Consider the following 18,467-nt stretch of genomic DNA (forward strand, 5'->3'; position numbering starts at 1 on the left):
CTAAAAAAATTTTTTAGATAAAAATAAACAAATAAATAAATAAAGGCTATTGGTCAAAGTGTTCAACAAATATCTACTCATATATTTTGGTGATAAGGTTTGAATATTTTATTTTTCCATTCAAATGGAGGAGAAGCAAGAGTCCTGGCACACAATAGGTGGCTTGTCCTCAGACATTAGTAATGTGTAAGACACACCTGAGGAACTGATTAAAACGCAGGTTCTATTCCCAGAGATTATGTATCTATAGGACTGAGGAGCTGTTTTTATCAAGACATTCCAGAAGATTCTGAAACAGGTGGTCCACAGAATATAGTTGAGAAATACTGCTGCAGCTGGTGCTCAATTCAGCGGTGGGGAAGCCACACAGACCGTGTGTGCCACACAGCACTAAAGGAGGATTCAGAAGACCCTGTGATAGAAGCTCTGCTACCATAAGAGGTGTCATAAGAGGTGACTTGAGAAAGTCATTAAAGCTAGCCCGGTCTTAGGTTTCCCACCCATGAGATGCATGTTGGGCTCATTTTGGAATTTCCTTACTGTGATCTCTTATAAGGAGATCACGAAGTTGGCAATAGACATTATTGAGCTATGTATAAAATTCTGAAATGTCAAAAAGGAATCATTTATTTATCCAATTCAAAGTCACGGACACATCTACAGTTTTGGTTTTCAGCTGGAACTGTATCACCTCTGGTTATCAGAATTTCTGATGGCAGTTATATTTTTTTCAGATTTATGTAGATGGAAAAATGAATACTACTTAAAAAATATAGGTTGGCTTTTTTTTTAAGGATCACATTTTTCAAAGCATAAAGCCTGTAGGGGTAAAATCACACAAAGGAATATTGGTATGAAAAATGTCGGGACAGACTGGGATAGAGATTTCTAAGTTCCAGTCCAACCCTGAAAGTTCTTGACGAATATTGGTTCTTAAAGTAAGAAACTAACAATTCCAAACAGACTCATGTCATCCACTCAGCAACTGGGTAGTGAGCGTCACTATGTGGTAGGTGCTACTTGAGGGGGTAGAGATATAGCACGGGGTAATATGCAGTCCTGATCTCCTGGTGCTTACAGTCAGGTAGGGGGAAGATGGAGAAGAGCAAACACATGATGCGTCAGGCCATGATAAGTGACAGAAGGAACAATAAAGTTTGGTAAGCAGGCTGTGGGGAGGGGGCCAAATGGAGGATGTTGTCAAAGAAGGGCTCTCTGACAAGGCAACATTTGAATCAAAACCTAAAGAAAATGAGAGCGCAAAATCATAGAGGTCTCTGGGAGGACTCCAGATGTACTAAGTTACAGAATACATGTTTTTCAAAATAGGGAGATGATTCATCTTCTATATTATCATAAGCCTTACTTTAGCTAACATATTTATGAGCTCATGTTCTGGGTAGACTCCAGGCTTGTAGAAAGCACATGGTCATTATTTCTTAACAGGGCTTGTGGAGAGTCCAGGTGAAATCTCTAGCCCACTGATTATCTGACAACGAGGTAAAGCTTGGACTTTGGCACAACAGTAATTTTTGCTGCTTCGAGAACACATCTTGGTTTGCCTCACATCCTTGCGGTCAACATATTTTTAGTTCACTCTGGGATTTGTTCTGTCTTGGCAGGGGTTTCTCAACTACTTTCATTTCCTACCTGCTGACAGCCTGATGAGCATGATTTATAAATATTAAAAATAAGGAGGTGAGACCGGATGCAAAGAACCTGCCAACACATGCCAGAACCTCTGATGAGTTCCCAATAAAACTAGAGAGTATGTTTCAAAGTATCAGTGTATTCCCCGTGTCTAGGGCAATGTCTGACACCTAGTTAGCACCCAGGGAATATGTGCTCAAAGAATGAATGAAATGTTTGTAAAAGACTTAAACACGTCTGTGCTGCCTATCTCAAACCAAAATAAAAACTCTGCCTGAATAGAATAGCTTGGTGTGAGTGTAGTGGGTGAGGGCGTGTGGGTGTATGTTAGTAAACAGGATGTTTGCAATCCTTTATGAGAAAGCAAGGCAGCTGCTCCCTAAGCTCCTAGTAGAGGAAGCTGCCAGTTTTACATCCTTGAAAGCCCCTATTTGCATAGACCCTTTATAGAAGGCAGACGTTAGAAGTAGAAATAGTATATGATCACCGAATCTCACTTGAGCTAGAAAGTTCTGCCTGTGGTTTGTGATTTTTGGAGATGTGTGTGCTGACAACAAAATTAACTTCTCCAAGAGCCGAGAATTGCCTACTCTCATCATCCCTCTTACTGTAATTTACATGACTTGACGAAATTAGACTGTTATTTCCATTGGGGTGATCTGCAAAATCATAAAATGATGTGTATTTTGGGAATGCCTAATTAACTCTCCTCAGTTCCACTGAGGTTTCAGCTACTAATATAAGCATTGCAAATACCATGGAGGTGTTCACATCTAGTTTTAGAAACCAGAAAGAGATACTAAAAGGACTTGGAAGAAAAATTTCTTTAGAAATCAGGCAATCACAAGAATTCAAATCAAATGGTGAGCCTATGGGATAAAATAGGATATACACTGATTTGCCAAAAGATGTCTTGCAGCAAATAGCAAGAAATACTTTTATAGTTGAAGTCAATATTAATAATCAAAACAGTAGAATTACACACACACACACACACACACACACAAAGTCCACCTCCATTCACAGTTTTTATCACAAACATTAACTAATATTGATCAAGCTGTTTGGCATAAAAGTTTGCTTTAACATATATAATCAGCATCTGAAGTGAGAACCACGTTTCCTAGACAATTGCCAGCACCTTGTGTCATACTTGTAAATAATGGGCTACTCCTATTGAGCACCATCTGCTTAATATAGAAAAATGTTCATCTTAATTAGGAAATTCTTCTTATTATTTAATATTTACTGAACACCCTCAACGTGCTTGGCAGCAAAAACACCAGAAACACACTCTGCCCACCAAGAATCCACCTGCTAAGGAAAATATGATGAACCAGTTAGGCAGGCATTTCTGTTTTTCGTAATTCTTTCCAGGTGACAAAATTGCCAATGGTTCAGTCGTTGGAAGGGTCTTCTCTTCTAATCAGGGTGGGATGGTGAACTATCAGATGAGTTATGAGTGAAGTAAAGATAAAGAGGAGATAAAGAGCAAATTAATTATAATCATGTAAGTGAAATGTGCTCCACTGACAGGGGAAAATATAATGCACTCCCAAGTAAACATGACTGTATTTGTTAAAGGCTACACAACACATTAGAAATACAGAATAGAGGAGCACCTGGGTGGCTCAGTCAGTAAAGCATCTGACTTAGGCTCAGGTCATGATCTCACTCATGGTTTGTGAGTTAGAGCACTGCATCGGGCTCTTTGCTCTTTAGAGCCCCACATAGGGTCCTCCTGCTTCGGATCCTCTATTCCCCTCTCTCTCTGTCCCTCCCCCACTTGCACTCTCTCTCTCTCAAAAATAATAAAATAAACATTAAAAAAAAAAACAAATACAGAATAGGTAGTGCAAAAGTCACCTTGAAATAGCAACCTTTTTCATCTTGCATTTACCTTCAGAGCTCTTGCTCCTCCACAATGATACATGTAGGCTGTGGAATATTCATTTCACCACAAGGATATTAACACTGTACTTAAGAAAGATATAATGCTCAAGTATCTACTGTCAACTAGAAGAATTAAGACAGATTGACAATCCCTCCCAGAAGTCTTCCACTATGTCTGTCCCCTTCTCTTTTCCCTGCTCTCTGCTCAACAAAAGTTCAAGAAAATTTGACATGTTCAATATTGCAATGGTATAGGGAAACATTCTCAGGGACAATAAACAAACTGTTTGCATCAGGAGACCATTACAAATATTCCTGTCATTGTGTCTTTGCATGAATTATCTAGTAATAGTTTAAATTATCCTTTTAGTGAAAATTATAAATGTTTTTTGTTACAAGAATTTAATGCCTCAGGTATATATTTTTTTGGATCCCGAATTCTAACTAGTTCTCCACTTCCCATGGTATGAAGGTCCCTGTCTACCCTGCCAGTGTCTCGCTAAGTATTTGAGGTTTGGCTTTGTTTTTTAACACTTTTCTTTCAATCCTATGTTTTCCTCATTGTGTTTTCTTCCTAAGAAAAACATACAATGAATGAAAAGAATGCAATGATTTTGGTCATAATGCTACTTTTTCTCCCCCTCAAGTTTTATTGTTTCTCACAAATCACCAATGCCAATTGTCCCAATTATCCATTTGGAACATGGGAAGTCAGAGAACGGAATGTTATCCAGTGTCTTAATTTTATGGATATACTTCCAAGATAACCACCTTACCCGGATAATTCAGGCAAAAGGGAAATCACATATTAGTGGAGGTAATGCTGTGATGATGGCAGTTGTCAAACAGTGCCAATATGAACGTTAAATGAATATAATTTGAAAGAAATACTTGACAGAGGGATAATGACTAGTTCATAGATTGTCAGGGTAATAAATACCTAATGAGCAAAATTGTAAAGCAAATAGAAGGTTGAACATACACCCAAATGTTGATTCTTGACTCAAAGTTGGAGAACGGAATGATTTGTCTCTCTGTCTAGAATGATAAAGCAGCCTTTCCTCATAAGCTAATGAGCAACACCATCTGGCATGATTACAGAGGAGCAAGATCTTAAGAAAGTGAAGAATAAAATGACAGAGCTGTAGCTGGATTTTCACAGAAGGTTAAAAAATTCTCATCATTAAAAATATCATAATAAAAATCACTTTAGGTGTTCACATAATACTGCACCAATAGTATAAAGATTATAAAACCAAAGGTTTTCAAAATAATTGAATATAATTCCTGATATCTTAGACTCTTTCTCTACCACAGTGGGTTTCAAAGTGCGGTCCTAGGACAACAGCAATAGCACTACCTGGGAATTTTTTAGAAACACAAACGCTGTGGCATTGCCCCCGAAACCAACAACGCACAAACTCGCAGGATGGGTCTAGCAGTCAGTTTTAAGCAGTCCCTCCAGGCGATTCCGATGTCAGCTCACATTCGGGATCCACCTTCCTACCAAATCAAATAAGAGTCAAAGATTGTTGCTGTTTCTGCCGTGTGCTAAAGAAATGAGTTAATTTGGTCAATTCTGTTTAAGCTGGTCCAAGTGCTAAAGAATAAAAACTCGGTCAGACCATTCCTTGAGTGACATGATGATCTCTTTGAAACAGAGGGCTATCACGCTGGTAACCTTCTGTAGAGCAACAGAACAAATGGCCTTACTCCTACCTTAATTGCATAGTTTTCGAAAGTATGTATTTTCTTCTTTTTAAGCTGAACTTTGGTAGACCCCGCAAGATAAGCTATGCAAGTTTGCCTCGATCCTTTATTTATGTGATTGTTTTTCCCCTCTCTTGGTCATTCATTCAGCAAATATTAAATATGTATTCTGTGCTATACACTGTTCTAGGTGTTTGGGATTTATCAGTGACAAAAATAGACAATGATCCCTGGCTTAAAAAACTTCTATCCTAGTGGGGGAGTCAGACAAATGATAAAGGATAAAATAAAGAAGCATATTCTATAGAATGTTAGAAGGAAACAACGCTATGGGGGAAAAGAAGAAAGTAGAACAAGGTAAGGATAGGTGGGAATGCTGGTTATGGAAAGTAGGATTTCAATCTTAAGTAACATTATGTTAGATTTATTGACTGGATGACAAATGAGAAAAGGATTGAAGGAGATGATGAAGTGAATCATGCAATATATGGGGAGGAAGGGTCATCCCACAGAGAGCTAAAGTAGAGGCTAAAGGAGGGAGCATGCCGATTGTGGGTGAGGTGCAGCTAGGAAGTGTGTGTGGCTGGAGTGGAGTGAGCACAAAGGAAGTTTCATAAATGAAGGTCAGTGAGGCTACAAGGGGTCAGATCACCCTAAAGGTAATTGTAAATCACTGTAAAAACTTGTGCTTATACTTTAAGGGATATAGGGGGCTATAGCAGGGTTTTGAGTGGAAGAGTGACAGGATCTGAACTATGTCAAAACACTTTCGTTAAGTTTCCTCTAAATCCATGTACAAATTCACCAACCATTCATGCAGTGGTTTAAAAAGAATTCTCAGTAAGGCAATTCACTTTCTTTGTTATCAAAGAAGAAAATGTTCTGTGGGAGATAATTAAAAGATAAAGTTGGGTGGTGATCAGTTCTCCTTTACTTGGTCTTTTGTCCCCTGCCTTCTGTGATGGTTGGTTGTTGTATTTGCTTCCTAGAGCCCAAGAGTGTAACCCTAGGTGTGGGTACTAGGAACTGATTTTTCACCAGGCAACTGACAGCTAACAGAATTGTGAGTGAAGTCTCGGAACCTGCTTTTCCACTGATGTGCAACTAAAATGGAAACCTGTATTTGAGGAATGGCTCTGTCAGTGACTTATTAAAAACCCAGTGCCCAGTCACACAAAATTCCTAGAGAAGGTAATAGATTTGCCAACCTTTGGTAAGGCAGAGCAAGGGGTAGTCTGTCTGAATAGAACTGTGGAAACTTTTCTATCAAAACACAATCCTGGAACTTGCCTCGTTGTATTACAGTGACCCCTATATACTGAAGAAAAGTGTTTGGAAATTCACAAGTATTTCAAAGAGTGGCAAAGGGACTTGAAGACTTAAAAAAAAAACCACACTACCAGTTATTATTTTTTGTGCTCATTTGCTCATCTAGTTATCCCTTCAGAGTCAAATATTATATCAGGTGCTAGGGAAACTAATACATAAGAGTTGATATTCCCTCAAAGAGTTTATGGACTGCCTAAAGAGATTAGACATAAATGGCAATAACGCATGGTAGGGAGTGATGATTTCCATTTTTAAAAAGTCCAAATGCTATGGATTTTCTGAGGAGGAAATATGAGTCCTAATTAGAGATATTATAAAAGGCTTCATGGAAGAGGTAACATTTGATTTGGTCATAAAGGATGCATTTGTGTGCATGGTGATGGGAGGAAGTACAATTTAGGCAGAGGGAACAAAGTCTGCAAAGCTGTGTTAGTCAAGGTCGGGTTAGCTGTCACCGTGTGAGAGGCAAACAAGGCCTACACTGCACCATTGGTAGTGATAATGACAGAACAAAGAAGACGAGTTATTGCTGAGGTCATTTCAAGGAAACCTGAAATATCTCTGGGCCATTTAGCTGATAGAAGTAGAGTGAAAACAATACATTTGGTATTTTGGTGGCAAACCACCACCATGGTAGGTCTGAGAACAAAATGGAGCTGGGTACAGTCCCTGTCCTTATGAGGTGTGTCGTCAATGAGAGAAATGGATAAATTAAGCATGGTAAGGTCAGATAAATCGTTGAATTCTTAAGGATTTAAGATTCAACTTAAGATGGTCACCACACTTAACTGGCCAGAAACAGAGCATAGTCACAAAATTGGGATTCAACTACAAGCAGATTACGAAGGTATTTGGGAAATAGCTATTCTTCACTTCCGTATTTCTCTGGCTCAAGGATCAATGAAATGTGGTCTTATCCTTCAATCAAAGCAATCTACAATAGCACAATTTGCAGTATCATCTTCAGATTAACAGTCCTGGCCTGGCCTGGCAACTTCTTCAAAATGCAAATTCTCAGGCTCCACTCAAAATCACCTGAATCAGGTCAGGAGACTATATGCACACTTAAGTTTGAAAGTACTGTGTTGAAAGAGAAAGAAAGAAAGAAAGAAAGAAAGAAAGAAAGAAAGAAAGAAAGAGACTATTGATCTAGAGGACCCATTCTTTTTCTGAGAAAAAGAGCTAAAGAGGGAAGCCCATTTAGAAGGTCAATAATACCACACCTGATAAGTCTCTTGTTTTTGTTTGCAGAGAAGCAAAAAATTCAATTCTACAGGCACTCGTAGAGCCCCTACAACATCTTACACACTATTTTTACCTTGAAATGGTTGTCCAAGCAATTAAAAATCTAGTCGCCCAGATGGATATAGTATAGCATGAAAAGTCTCAAAACAATCAACTCTGTCTTGAGAGTCTAGGCTTGCAACAATTAAGGAAAAAGAAAAGAGACCGCTCCTGGTTCATATGTTTTTTTAATAAACAAATATATAACCATTCTTAATTTTGACTTTAACCTAAACTTGAAGAGAGACAGAGATGGTTGGAAAAAAATATCAAAGGAGAGTAGAAATCCAAATTATGGGAGAGGAGTAAACGAGCTTAAGAGATAGATGACTTCAAACAAACAAACAAACAAACAAGAGAAGTTAAAAACCTCCAAAGCCCTTATAAAGTTTAAAAGTGTAGATATATTCTAGTGGGGTTTCTAATTTGAAGCCTATTTGTCTCTGTTTCACACCCTCTGCGGTGTTCAAAGGCCTTTATATCGAGGGCATGTTCAGCGTGTCTATTGGGACTTTCTTTCTCTACAGTATAATCTGGCCATGTATCTAGCTATTCTGTCAAGTCATATCCTAAGGCCCAGGAGAACTTATTTCCCCAAGTACACTGGTTGCAAGTCTTGATTTCTGCAATATCAGTAGTCTGCACAGCCTTCCCTTTAAAAATATGGTCACTGAATCTTAGCTGTTTCTCTTGTTTTAATCCTCAACTAAGCTGTCTTGTCAAATATATCAGTGTTCACTCTGTGTATGTGTGCACACATGTGTCTGTTTTTAAGCACATGGCAGGTTGGTACTGATAGCTTGATAAATTACAAACATCCCTTCAAGCATTCTCCCATTATTAAAATAGATTCTTCTCCCTCTTTTATTGAATTTTTAATTTTCAGTGATGTGTATTATAGAAGAAGCCTAATGTAGGTCATTGGATGCCATCATGAATAATGGGAAAAACAAAATCCCTTGTTTCCCAATGCTTGTTAGCATGAAAACAGAGCCCTGGATGCCTTATTATACTTTTTGACTCAGGAGTCCTGTGGGTCTGCCCATGACTGCTATGTGAACTTACTGTTCCTGCCAAATATATCAGCTGGGATGGGAACATTAATTCATTTTAACAGAGGTGTGTCAACGTTGCTCTTGAAAAAGTGCTGAGATGCTGAATTTTCAAAGACCATCTTCAAAAAGGAAGAAAAGAAAAAAAGAAAAATACTATTTTTAATACTGTGCCCAGCCTTTCAGTCCAAGAATCTTTCCACTTTGCCTATTTTCTGTTGGTCCAGGATTTCCTGGAGTTATACCTATTATTTATTCTGAGTTATGAATAACTAGACATCTTTGTTTTCAGAGTCCAGGTAGAAAAACAGTACTAGTTTGGGTGAATTAGGCACATTTCGGTGCCTTGTGGCCAACTCTCAGGCTAGCACAGTTTTTTCTTCTATTTTGATTTTGTTTTTGCCCCTGCCCCTTGCTGTCCTCCTTTTCTTGAGGCAGCTTACCTGCCTTGTAACCCAATGGAAAGGACTCTCAGAGAGTTCCCAAATTCTCAGGGCAAAGGGGCTTAAAACTTCTTCCCACTCTAGAAGCCACTAAGGGTTTGCAAACCTAAGGGATGTGAGCCAACTTAATCCTAAGAAACTTTCAAAATGGCCAAGCTGAAATAGCAAAACCCAGGCTGTACTTAAAACCATGCCAGATGACAAACCTGTCTCCAACAGAAGGCAGTGAGAAATGACGCCTCACTGATTTCTTTTTCTCTCCTTAGGATGGAGTGGGAAAGGATGGAACATGCTGGCAAATATTAAACATGGCAGCCATCTTGATATTTACGAATCAGTTTGCCATTTTGATAGTGTTTTCTGAAAGTGACTTTTGTGCATCCTGTTTCCTAAACAATCCTTAAAAGTAACTCCCTCCCTTCTCAACCTCTGCACCTGAGGCAGTAACATCTTAAAACATTGATCTATTTGCTGCTAGCTTTCATTAATTTCATCCATCCCTGAAGGCGGAGCCACATTGGTGCCAGCTAATTAAGACCTATTTAGGGCAGCTCAGGGCCCTTTATCAGCCCTAAATTAGCTTTGCGTTTTTAATGGGGACTATAGCTTTCTCAATTATTACTTAATTAAATAATGTGCTTGCATTTGCCAATGTATTTCTAAAGTGGGAGGCAAGCTGCAACTGCCCACCTGCCTACAGGTAAGAAGAATATCTCCCACTGGCTCTCTGCTGCTTCTCCAGGAGAGTTCACATTCATTTTGTGTCAGTACATGGCCAGGCACATAATCGCATTCTTCCGATGCTGAGTGTGGCGCCATGTGCCACCGTCAGCCTGACATCACCTCGAGGGTATTTCAGTCTTAAGATGTATTAATGCAAATGTGTAAATGTCAGCAGGCTAATGTTATTTATGCATACCAATCATTCAAAGAGGGAAGAAAGATCCATTTGGGTCCAGTTTATTTTGAATATAGGACCTTTTAATTCCAAAGTTTTCTGGTTTGTTGAAGGTTGTTTCCTAGAAAAATATTTGGTTAAGTGAAAATGTAAAGGTGACCACTGTCCGAAAGACCTAGAATTCCAAAGAAAACTGGGCCCCAGAAGATGAAGAGAGAAAAGACAAGCTGCCTTCTCTTTCTTTTTCTCAGCCTTTCCCATAAGGTCACTCTTTTCTAAGTGACAAGCCAAATAATTTTAGTCAGTAACTGATAAGGAAGCAAATTAAATTTCATTTGGTTTGAAAAAAGTATTCCAATATGCTTATGAGTTGGTCTAAACTTATTCTAAGAAACTTAACACTATATACATTTCTTTTACTACTTCATGTTTCCACAATGAAGAATCCCTTAAGACAAATTAAAAAAAAAAAAGAAAAGCAGTGGACAAAATGAAAAGATGCCCACCTTACGTGGGAGAGAGGTTTATACTTCTTTAAAAAGATTTTGACAATTTGAAGAAGCAAGCTCAGAGTCAAATTTTTTCTTTGAGAAACTCCATTTAGTCATTTTCCTACCATGAATCATTTTAACTACTAGGGACACAATTTTTTTAGATTCTATAAATTATACATCATAATGGTGACATAACCTCTCTGTTAAAAACCTGATGAAGAAAATGAGCACTTGCTAAAAAGTTCCAGTAAGTTCAGGCAAATCAACCAAAATAGCTGTACAACAAAAGTCAAATTAAACTGAGGTCCTTCTTCATTACTCCCTCATGTCTGCAATGACATATCCACTGGCCATATTCCTATTTACTTAGGAGAAAAATATTTAAAACTTTTGTTAGGGTATAAGTAACACACATTTTGTGAGCATGGACCCCCATGAATGCTTGGCATTAATGCGTCTTCTTTGATGTAAAAGAATCTGAAAATGCTGACTAATAATATTGCTGGTTGTGATGTTATTCTAAGAGTGTTGTGTGTATGTTGTGGAATGAAACAGATGAGTAATTACATTGGTGTCTCTAGGGCCTGTGATTGCCAACATGGCAAAAAGGAGAAACACATGTAAGATACATGAGGTAAAATTAAAACATGATAGCCCTGAATCTGAATCGGAAGTTTCAGTTTGAAATCATGATGATTTTATCTTTGAACAATATAGGCATTGTTTCTACACTAGCTTTGTCCAATGAAAAGGCCAAGAAACAAAGACAAACCTAGCGCAAACGCGCACATGTAGCACCAAGATTTTGCTATCTTAAATACTAAAAGGACCAAAGTTCTTTGGAGAAATGTCTGGATCTAGCTTTGCATCAGAATCTGTATAAGAAGAGCCTAAATCAACCTGTAATACCAGGAATCAAAGAAGTTATCCAAAATTACTAAAGGCATGTCAAAAGGACTCCAAAACTAATTTGAAGAGGTTCCCATGGCACAAAGTAGGACACTTTGAGCGTAAAGACATAATTCTAATAAATCAAAATATTCCAAATATAGTTAAATATATGTCAATATGTAGACATTGACAATAATAAACTAACTGGTCACTCTTGGAGGATGCTAGGGAACCAGTGCCTTAGAACTGATAAAGAAAAAGGATTGGTCCTATCTTCTATCTCTTGGTTTAAAAAAAAAGTTAACAAGGACAAGTTTCTCTTTATAAAGTTTCAGCTAATATAAATGAAAACATGAAATATCACCATTTCACAACCTCTAATGAACTACTGAATATAGACAATGATCGTTAATGACTGCTAACGTAAATGGAGAAAACTGGTCAGTATACCTGCTGATAGAAGTACCACCTAATGGTCTTGGTAAGAAGAAAATACGGCCTGAATCCAGTAAAGCCTCACTATAGTAATACCAATATACAAAAAGCCCCATGGGAGGGTGCAATTAGCAAAAATTAGGTTGTAGAATACTATTTAGTACAAATGACTAGTTTTTTTTCAATAATGGGGGAGAGAGATATTGATTAAGAGAAATATAGGGGACATATCAATTAGTTGTAATGTATAGATCTTATGCTAATCCTGATTTGAACAGTGTATGGACCTTAATGCTAATTAATCCTAATCTGAATTAAATTTTAAAAATATTAATAAGATTATTGGAAAAGTTTGAAAACAAACTATATAATGTTATTAAAGAAATATTGCTGGTTTTTATGTAGGACAATGGCATTGTACTTATTTTTAAGAATCTTTATCTTTTAGAGATACATGCTGAAATGTTAATGAACAAAATAACATGATGTCTGGCACTTGCTTCTTAATAATCCTTGGGGAGGGAGAAAGCGTGTAGGGATATAGATGAAACAATATTGGCCATGAGTTAATAGTTATTCAACCCAAACAGTGAGTATACAGAGGTTCATTACACCACTATTCTCTCTACTTTATAATTTTGACGTTTTCCTTCATAAAAAGTTTAAAAAAATATCCTTGTTTGAAATTTTGCAATGAATATCAGATCACTATGAAAATCCTTAGACAATAAAATCCACACAGCTAAAGTTAGGATACAGATTTAAATTATAGAGCACATAACAGCCTTTGAAGTCATTTTGGTCAACCTTTTGCCATCCAACCAGATTTTACCAAAACCATCCATTCTGCTCATTTCTCAAATACTAGCACAGTTGTCTCTTTCAGTCTGGTTGCAGGACTCTATGATGCAACCAGACATGAATAGACTTGGTGAGGAAAACAGAAGGAAGCATTATAAAATCAATTTGGCTTTCTTCCTCCCTACTTTTATTTTGGTAACTTTACCAAATGAATGATACCTGGACATTAATTTGACCAAGCAAGCTCTTTCCTACTATACAAATAGCTTTTCTCATCACAGCCAGTAGGAAAATGAATCCTCCAAAGCTTTTCTCTCCCAATGCTTGCTGTACAATCCACATATCTTTGACAGTGTGCCGTCTCACTGAAAGCTCACAGCAAAAGCCAATATGATATAAATACACAGGAGCATACGGCATGCTGAGTGCTTCTCTGATAGCCCCAAATGATTCTAGGGCATATAGTTATGACTGGGGGATACCCTGAGGGCTGACTATGACTAATGAAATACCAAATATATCTAATTAATTGCATTGCTCTGGGCTAATGAGAGACCAGAAATTTCCAACCCCCTTGAGATGGTCATATTTATATAGAATTGTGCTACATACCTACTCCTTTATCCTGCCTATCTCTTTGGAACGCTTATTCCACACTGATTCAAATCTAACTATTGGGATTCTTTTTTCAAACTCTAACAGGGAAAAGGGCCAGCATTATGGTTATTCCTGCCTTGCAATTCATTAGAAGCTGTGCATTTTGGGTGCTCAGAAATAGAAAATGCTATGTTCAACTTACATTATCAATAGGAGAATTGGTCCAGATAAGGTTTTAAAATAATTATCAGCATACAAATTACACCTAGAGATATCAGAAACTTCCCCCCACAAGCACATACCCCAGTGTAATTAAAAACTTAGATTTGATAATATTAAACAGTGAAAGATACATTTTGAGGAAATCAGAATGTTAATATTGGAATTATAGCCAATGCTCAATTTATCCATGGTATTACATGAATAAGTAAGATTCACACATGACTTAAAACTCTTGCAATTGTTTTCAATATTTTCCTTCAGTGGCTCTTTATTAGAATGAGAAATGTGAACTAATAATTCTACTTCTCTCTCATACACTGGTTGCCTTTCTCAAAAGAAAGAAAAAAATGGTAGGCAGTAGAGTTATATGGGAAAAGGGAATAAGAGGGAGCAGAGAGAGGAAACGGGAGATGTAAGGAGTGGGAGAAAAATGAGGTGAATAGGCCTCAGGACAAAGAAGTGGGAAGGGTGTTTTATAGAAGGCTACGGAAAAAAAATGGATGTAATGAAAAATGCAAATTGGTTTGTTGGATAATTGAGTAAATGGTATTTATACCTCATTTCTCTTCAAGAATCCACTGTTAATGATTTTCAGTAATGCATAATTTCAATATGGTATTCTGCTGAACATACCAACATATCTGTTAGATACCAAGTTATGGTGCTCACGATCATAGGGTCTATTTGCATGCAAGAAGCCGTGCAACCTTATTAGACAATCAATAGCCTGTTCTGTCTTGTAGTCTCAGGTAAATTTTTACCACAACTTCCAAAGGAGTTTAGGTCCTAAAGTTCCTTAATATGTCTGTTTTGAAACAGAAAATGTGTAGACTTCCTTTCGGCTAACATCCAATTTAACCAATAGCAAATTGAGCTAAATAAGAACAAATCTAAAGATATCTTGGGGAAGCATCCAGTATTTTTTGGATCCTCAAGCCAATCAAAATGGAGAGAACAGAATGTAGTGTAGGTGGAATAAATGGGGCCTAGCTGCTGGCTCATCAAGTAATCATAATAGTCAAGAAAACAGAACAATCAATTTGAAAAATAACTCTGTTCATTTGATAGCTGGCAAAAGAACTCAGCAAGGAGCTAGCAAAAAAGACAAAGGCTAGACAAAAGACATGAGGCTGCCTCTCAGAGGACTCACCTGTCTTTCCCAGTTTCCTTCTTAAAAATGCCATCACAGTAACTCATGCGCTTCTCTGTGGTCACGTAAATTTGGGCATTCGGGTAGATGTCAACAGTCTTTTTCAACATGTTGTAAACAATGCCATTGCCGTCTTTCCTCATATTGCGGAAAGGGCCCCAAATAACGTAGATAGTAGCGTTTGCTTCCTTGAAAAAATAGTCAGGATTTTTTAGCAAAAGAGGAACGCTGGTATGGGACACAACTCGAATCATTGTCATGCGGCCAACATCTTCTTCATAGCCCTTGGTGGGGGCATTGTTCATTCTCCAAATGCAGGATGACTGGTCTATCTCATTCCCCACCTTCTGGCCAGCCATCTGACCTGAGTTTGACACTATGGCGCAGAGGTCACAGTCCAGTTGCAAGGGCTGAAAAACAGAGAAATAAGACAGGGGGAGAAACATGTACGTTAGTTAGTTCCACCTATCCAAACAAGTTCTTCTGGGAAGACAAAATTCAGATATTGTGCATAGCTGCTGGGTGTAGGAGTTTCTGAAATATACGTACCGATCCTACAGTAGGGGTTATAAAGCTAGGGGCATGCTTCCATTTAACAAGTGAATACAGATTGTTAAGAAATAATTTTATTTAATAATAATTTCTATCCCCTTGTGTCAGTTTAAAATTAAATGGAAAAGTAGTCATTTGTTTTCCATTCTAAATAATGACTTTTCATTTCAAACCATAATTTCAAATGAAATGAGGAAATAGGGAGATTTGATCTCTTTAATAAGGACAGTGGCTAAAAACAGAAATGCAAAGGGAATATATCCAGGCATCAATTCTGTACTTTACTTATACGTATGAATAGTTATATAGCAGTTGATGAAAATATGAAAAATTCAGCAAATGATGAGGTTCTGGAAAAATTGTTCAGAACCAAGAACTATTTAAGACAAGTCTCAGGCTAGCAAAAATTTTACAGAAACCCTTAAAAAATTTCCTTGTATCACCATGTTAACTGGCCTTTGTGTTTATGCTTATTTTTGATGGATTAAGAAAGGTTTCTTTTAAGAACTCAGGGAAAGGATATACAGAGATAATCCCTAGTGCTGGCCTAACCACCACCCTTCTTGTTGTAAACCAACGAGGTAACAGAGACTCCGAGGTTAAGCACCAGCTTTCAGAACTTGCAGATGAGAGATTCAAGTTGCAGTGTTAGATTCAAATCTAGATCTTCTAACTCTAAACCCATTGCTCTTTTCACTATTCCCTGCACTCCTGCCTCTCGAGCAAACCAAATAAATTCCTTTTGTTACTTTCCTCCTACATGAGGAAAAGTCATCCTATCTTTTAAAACAGTGATAAAGGAGCAATGCACTTTGTTGATATATATCTTTCTCATCTTCCTTCCATGAGATTCCACATTTTGTATCTGACATTTGATCCTGTATTTTCATTTTTATTGGGCCAATTGGTCATTGGCTCTTCTCACACTGGGTACTGCTCTTATTTTATGAGTTATGTTGTATTTTATTGTTTAATTATGTCTGTCCACTACACCATAAATTCTGTAAGAGGCAATGTTTTCTTCATTTTAATCCCAGAAGTCCTTGGATTACTACAGCTCAGTATATAGTAACTAAATTAGGAAATGAAAGAAATTGAATTGAGATAATTTATTGGAAACCTGAACACCGAACTTGATATTAGGGAAGAAATGGACTTTTCTAATTCATTGAGAATTGTTGATTTAGATGAAAAGAGAAACATAATCCGCAAGAAACCTATCAATATACAAACAGGTTCAATCTAGGTGAGTAAATGGAGAGGCAAAGTACCTCAGACAAGTCACCTGCATAATTACCTCACAACTGTATAACAAGAAGTCTTTCCTATCAATGGTAAGAATCCAAAGTAGTTACTGAGCAACTATGATGTACCATGTTCTGGGGGTTGGGGTTTATTCAGCTGTGAAAATCTTAAGTAGAAATCCCTGACCTCATAGATCTTACATTGAACTGGGGAGGAGAAAGGTAATAAATGAATCAGCATAGTATATAATATGATAGATGAAGACAGGTGCTAAATAAAGAAAATTAAAGCAAGGAAGGGGGTTAGAATGCTTGTGTGTGTGTGTGTGTGTGTGTGTGTTAGTGGAAGGATCAGAAAAGGTCTAGAGGTGGGTGGGGAATGATATTTGAAGAAAGACTTGAAGAAAGTAAGAGGGCTGGCTTTGCGGATTTGGGTGGGGGGAATATTCCTGCAAAGCAAAACCAAAAGCCACTACAAACACCCCCATGGCAGGTAGGAGAGGAACAAGGAAGAGAGCAGTGTGGCCTGGCAGAGCATTGTAGAGAGCTAGTGGGTACTGGGGTCAGAGAGATGACCAGGGAGACATCATGTAGGCCCTTTTACTTAGGAATCTTTGAAAGGCTCTGAATGGGGGAGTGGCTGATCTGCATTGTATTTTAACAGCATTGGCTGCTATGCGGAAAACTGACAAAGAGGAGACAAGACTGCTGGCCACAATCATGGCATGGTGTGTGGCATGATGGTGGCTTGGACGACATCAGGTAGCAGAGGAGGTAGCAAGACGCTGGCCACACGCTGGCCATATTCTGAAGGTAGAGCCAATTGGGTTGACCGGTAGATGGAATACGAGATCTGAGAGATAGAGACGAATCAAGGAGAACTTCAGATTTTTAGCCTAAGCAACTGGAAGATTGGAACTGGCTTTAAATAAGAAGCCAAAGGCTTGGGGCGCCTGGGTGGCTCAGTCGGTTAAGCGTCCGACTTCGGCTCAGGTCACAATCTCGCGGTCCGTGAGTTCGAGCCCGCGTAGGGCTTTGGGCTAATGGCCCAGAGCCTGGAGCCTGCTTCCGATTCTGTGTCTCCCTCTCTCTCTCTGCCCCTCCCCCGTTCATGCTCTGTCTCTCTCTGTCTCAAAAATAAATAAACGTTAAAAAAAAAAAAAAAAGAAGGCAAAGGCTTGAGGAAAAGCACAGGATCAGAGGAGGAAAATGAGCACATTTCCAGCTCTGTTAGATTTGAGATGCCTTGAACACAGAGTCCCACAGCTAACGTTGTAATAGAACTACTCAAACTCCTTTAAACACTTATTTTTTCCTGATTATTGAAATAATATGGGCTCATCGTAGAAAACTTGAAATAAATAGATAAAATAAAAAACTCTCCATATTTCTGCCACTTGACAATTGCTACAATATTTTGTGGTATTTTTTTCTTTCTAGATACATTATTTTAGACAGATTGAGAAATATCATTTATAAAATTTGGCAACCTTTGTTTTTCATTTAATTTCACATCATTAAACTCTCCCATGCCAGTAAACAGTCTTAGAGATATTTTTAATGTCAACACAATATTCCATTTTGTGGGCATACCATAATGTACCTGTTTGCCCACCACTGGGTATTTAGCTATTATCTGATTTTTTTTTTTCTGTTATGAAACTGCTTTGATGACCATCCTTGTGTTTTGGATGCTAGCATTTATTAAGTTAACTGTACTTCTTTTAGTTTTTATTGTGCACCTGTGAAACATGCTGGGTGGACAAAAGTATTTAATATCAAAATTAAGGGTTTTGAAAACAAACTTGACTTGTTGAATCCA

The 18,467-nt window shown here is 37.8% G+C and overlaps 1 protein-coding gene across 2 annotated transcripts in view; it reads right to left on the bottom strand.

The window, feature by feature from the left end:
- ST6GALNAC3 (ST6 N-acetylgalactosaminide alpha-2,6-sialyltransferase 3) overlaps nt 1-18,467 on the bottom strand; it is a 535,521-nt gene that overhangs the window by 186,600 nt on the left and 330,454 nt on the right. For both annotated transcript variants that reach the window (XM_049616990.1, XM_049616991.1), the window contains exon 3: nt 14,850-15,259. In XM_049616990.1, the coding sequence (XP_049472947.1) occupies nt 14,850-15,259 (410 nt within the window). The remainder of the gene's footprint in view (nt 1-14,849; nt 15,260-18,467) is intronic.

Source organism: Panthera uncia (genome assembly GCF_023721935.1).
Source record: "Panthera uncia isolate 11264 chromosome C1 unlocalized genomic scaffold, Puncia_PCG_1.0 HiC_scaffold_4, whole genome shotgun sequence".
Classification (NCBI taxonomy): domain Eukaryota; kingdom Metazoa; phylum Chordata; class Mammalia; order Carnivora; family Felidae; genus Panthera; species Panthera uncia.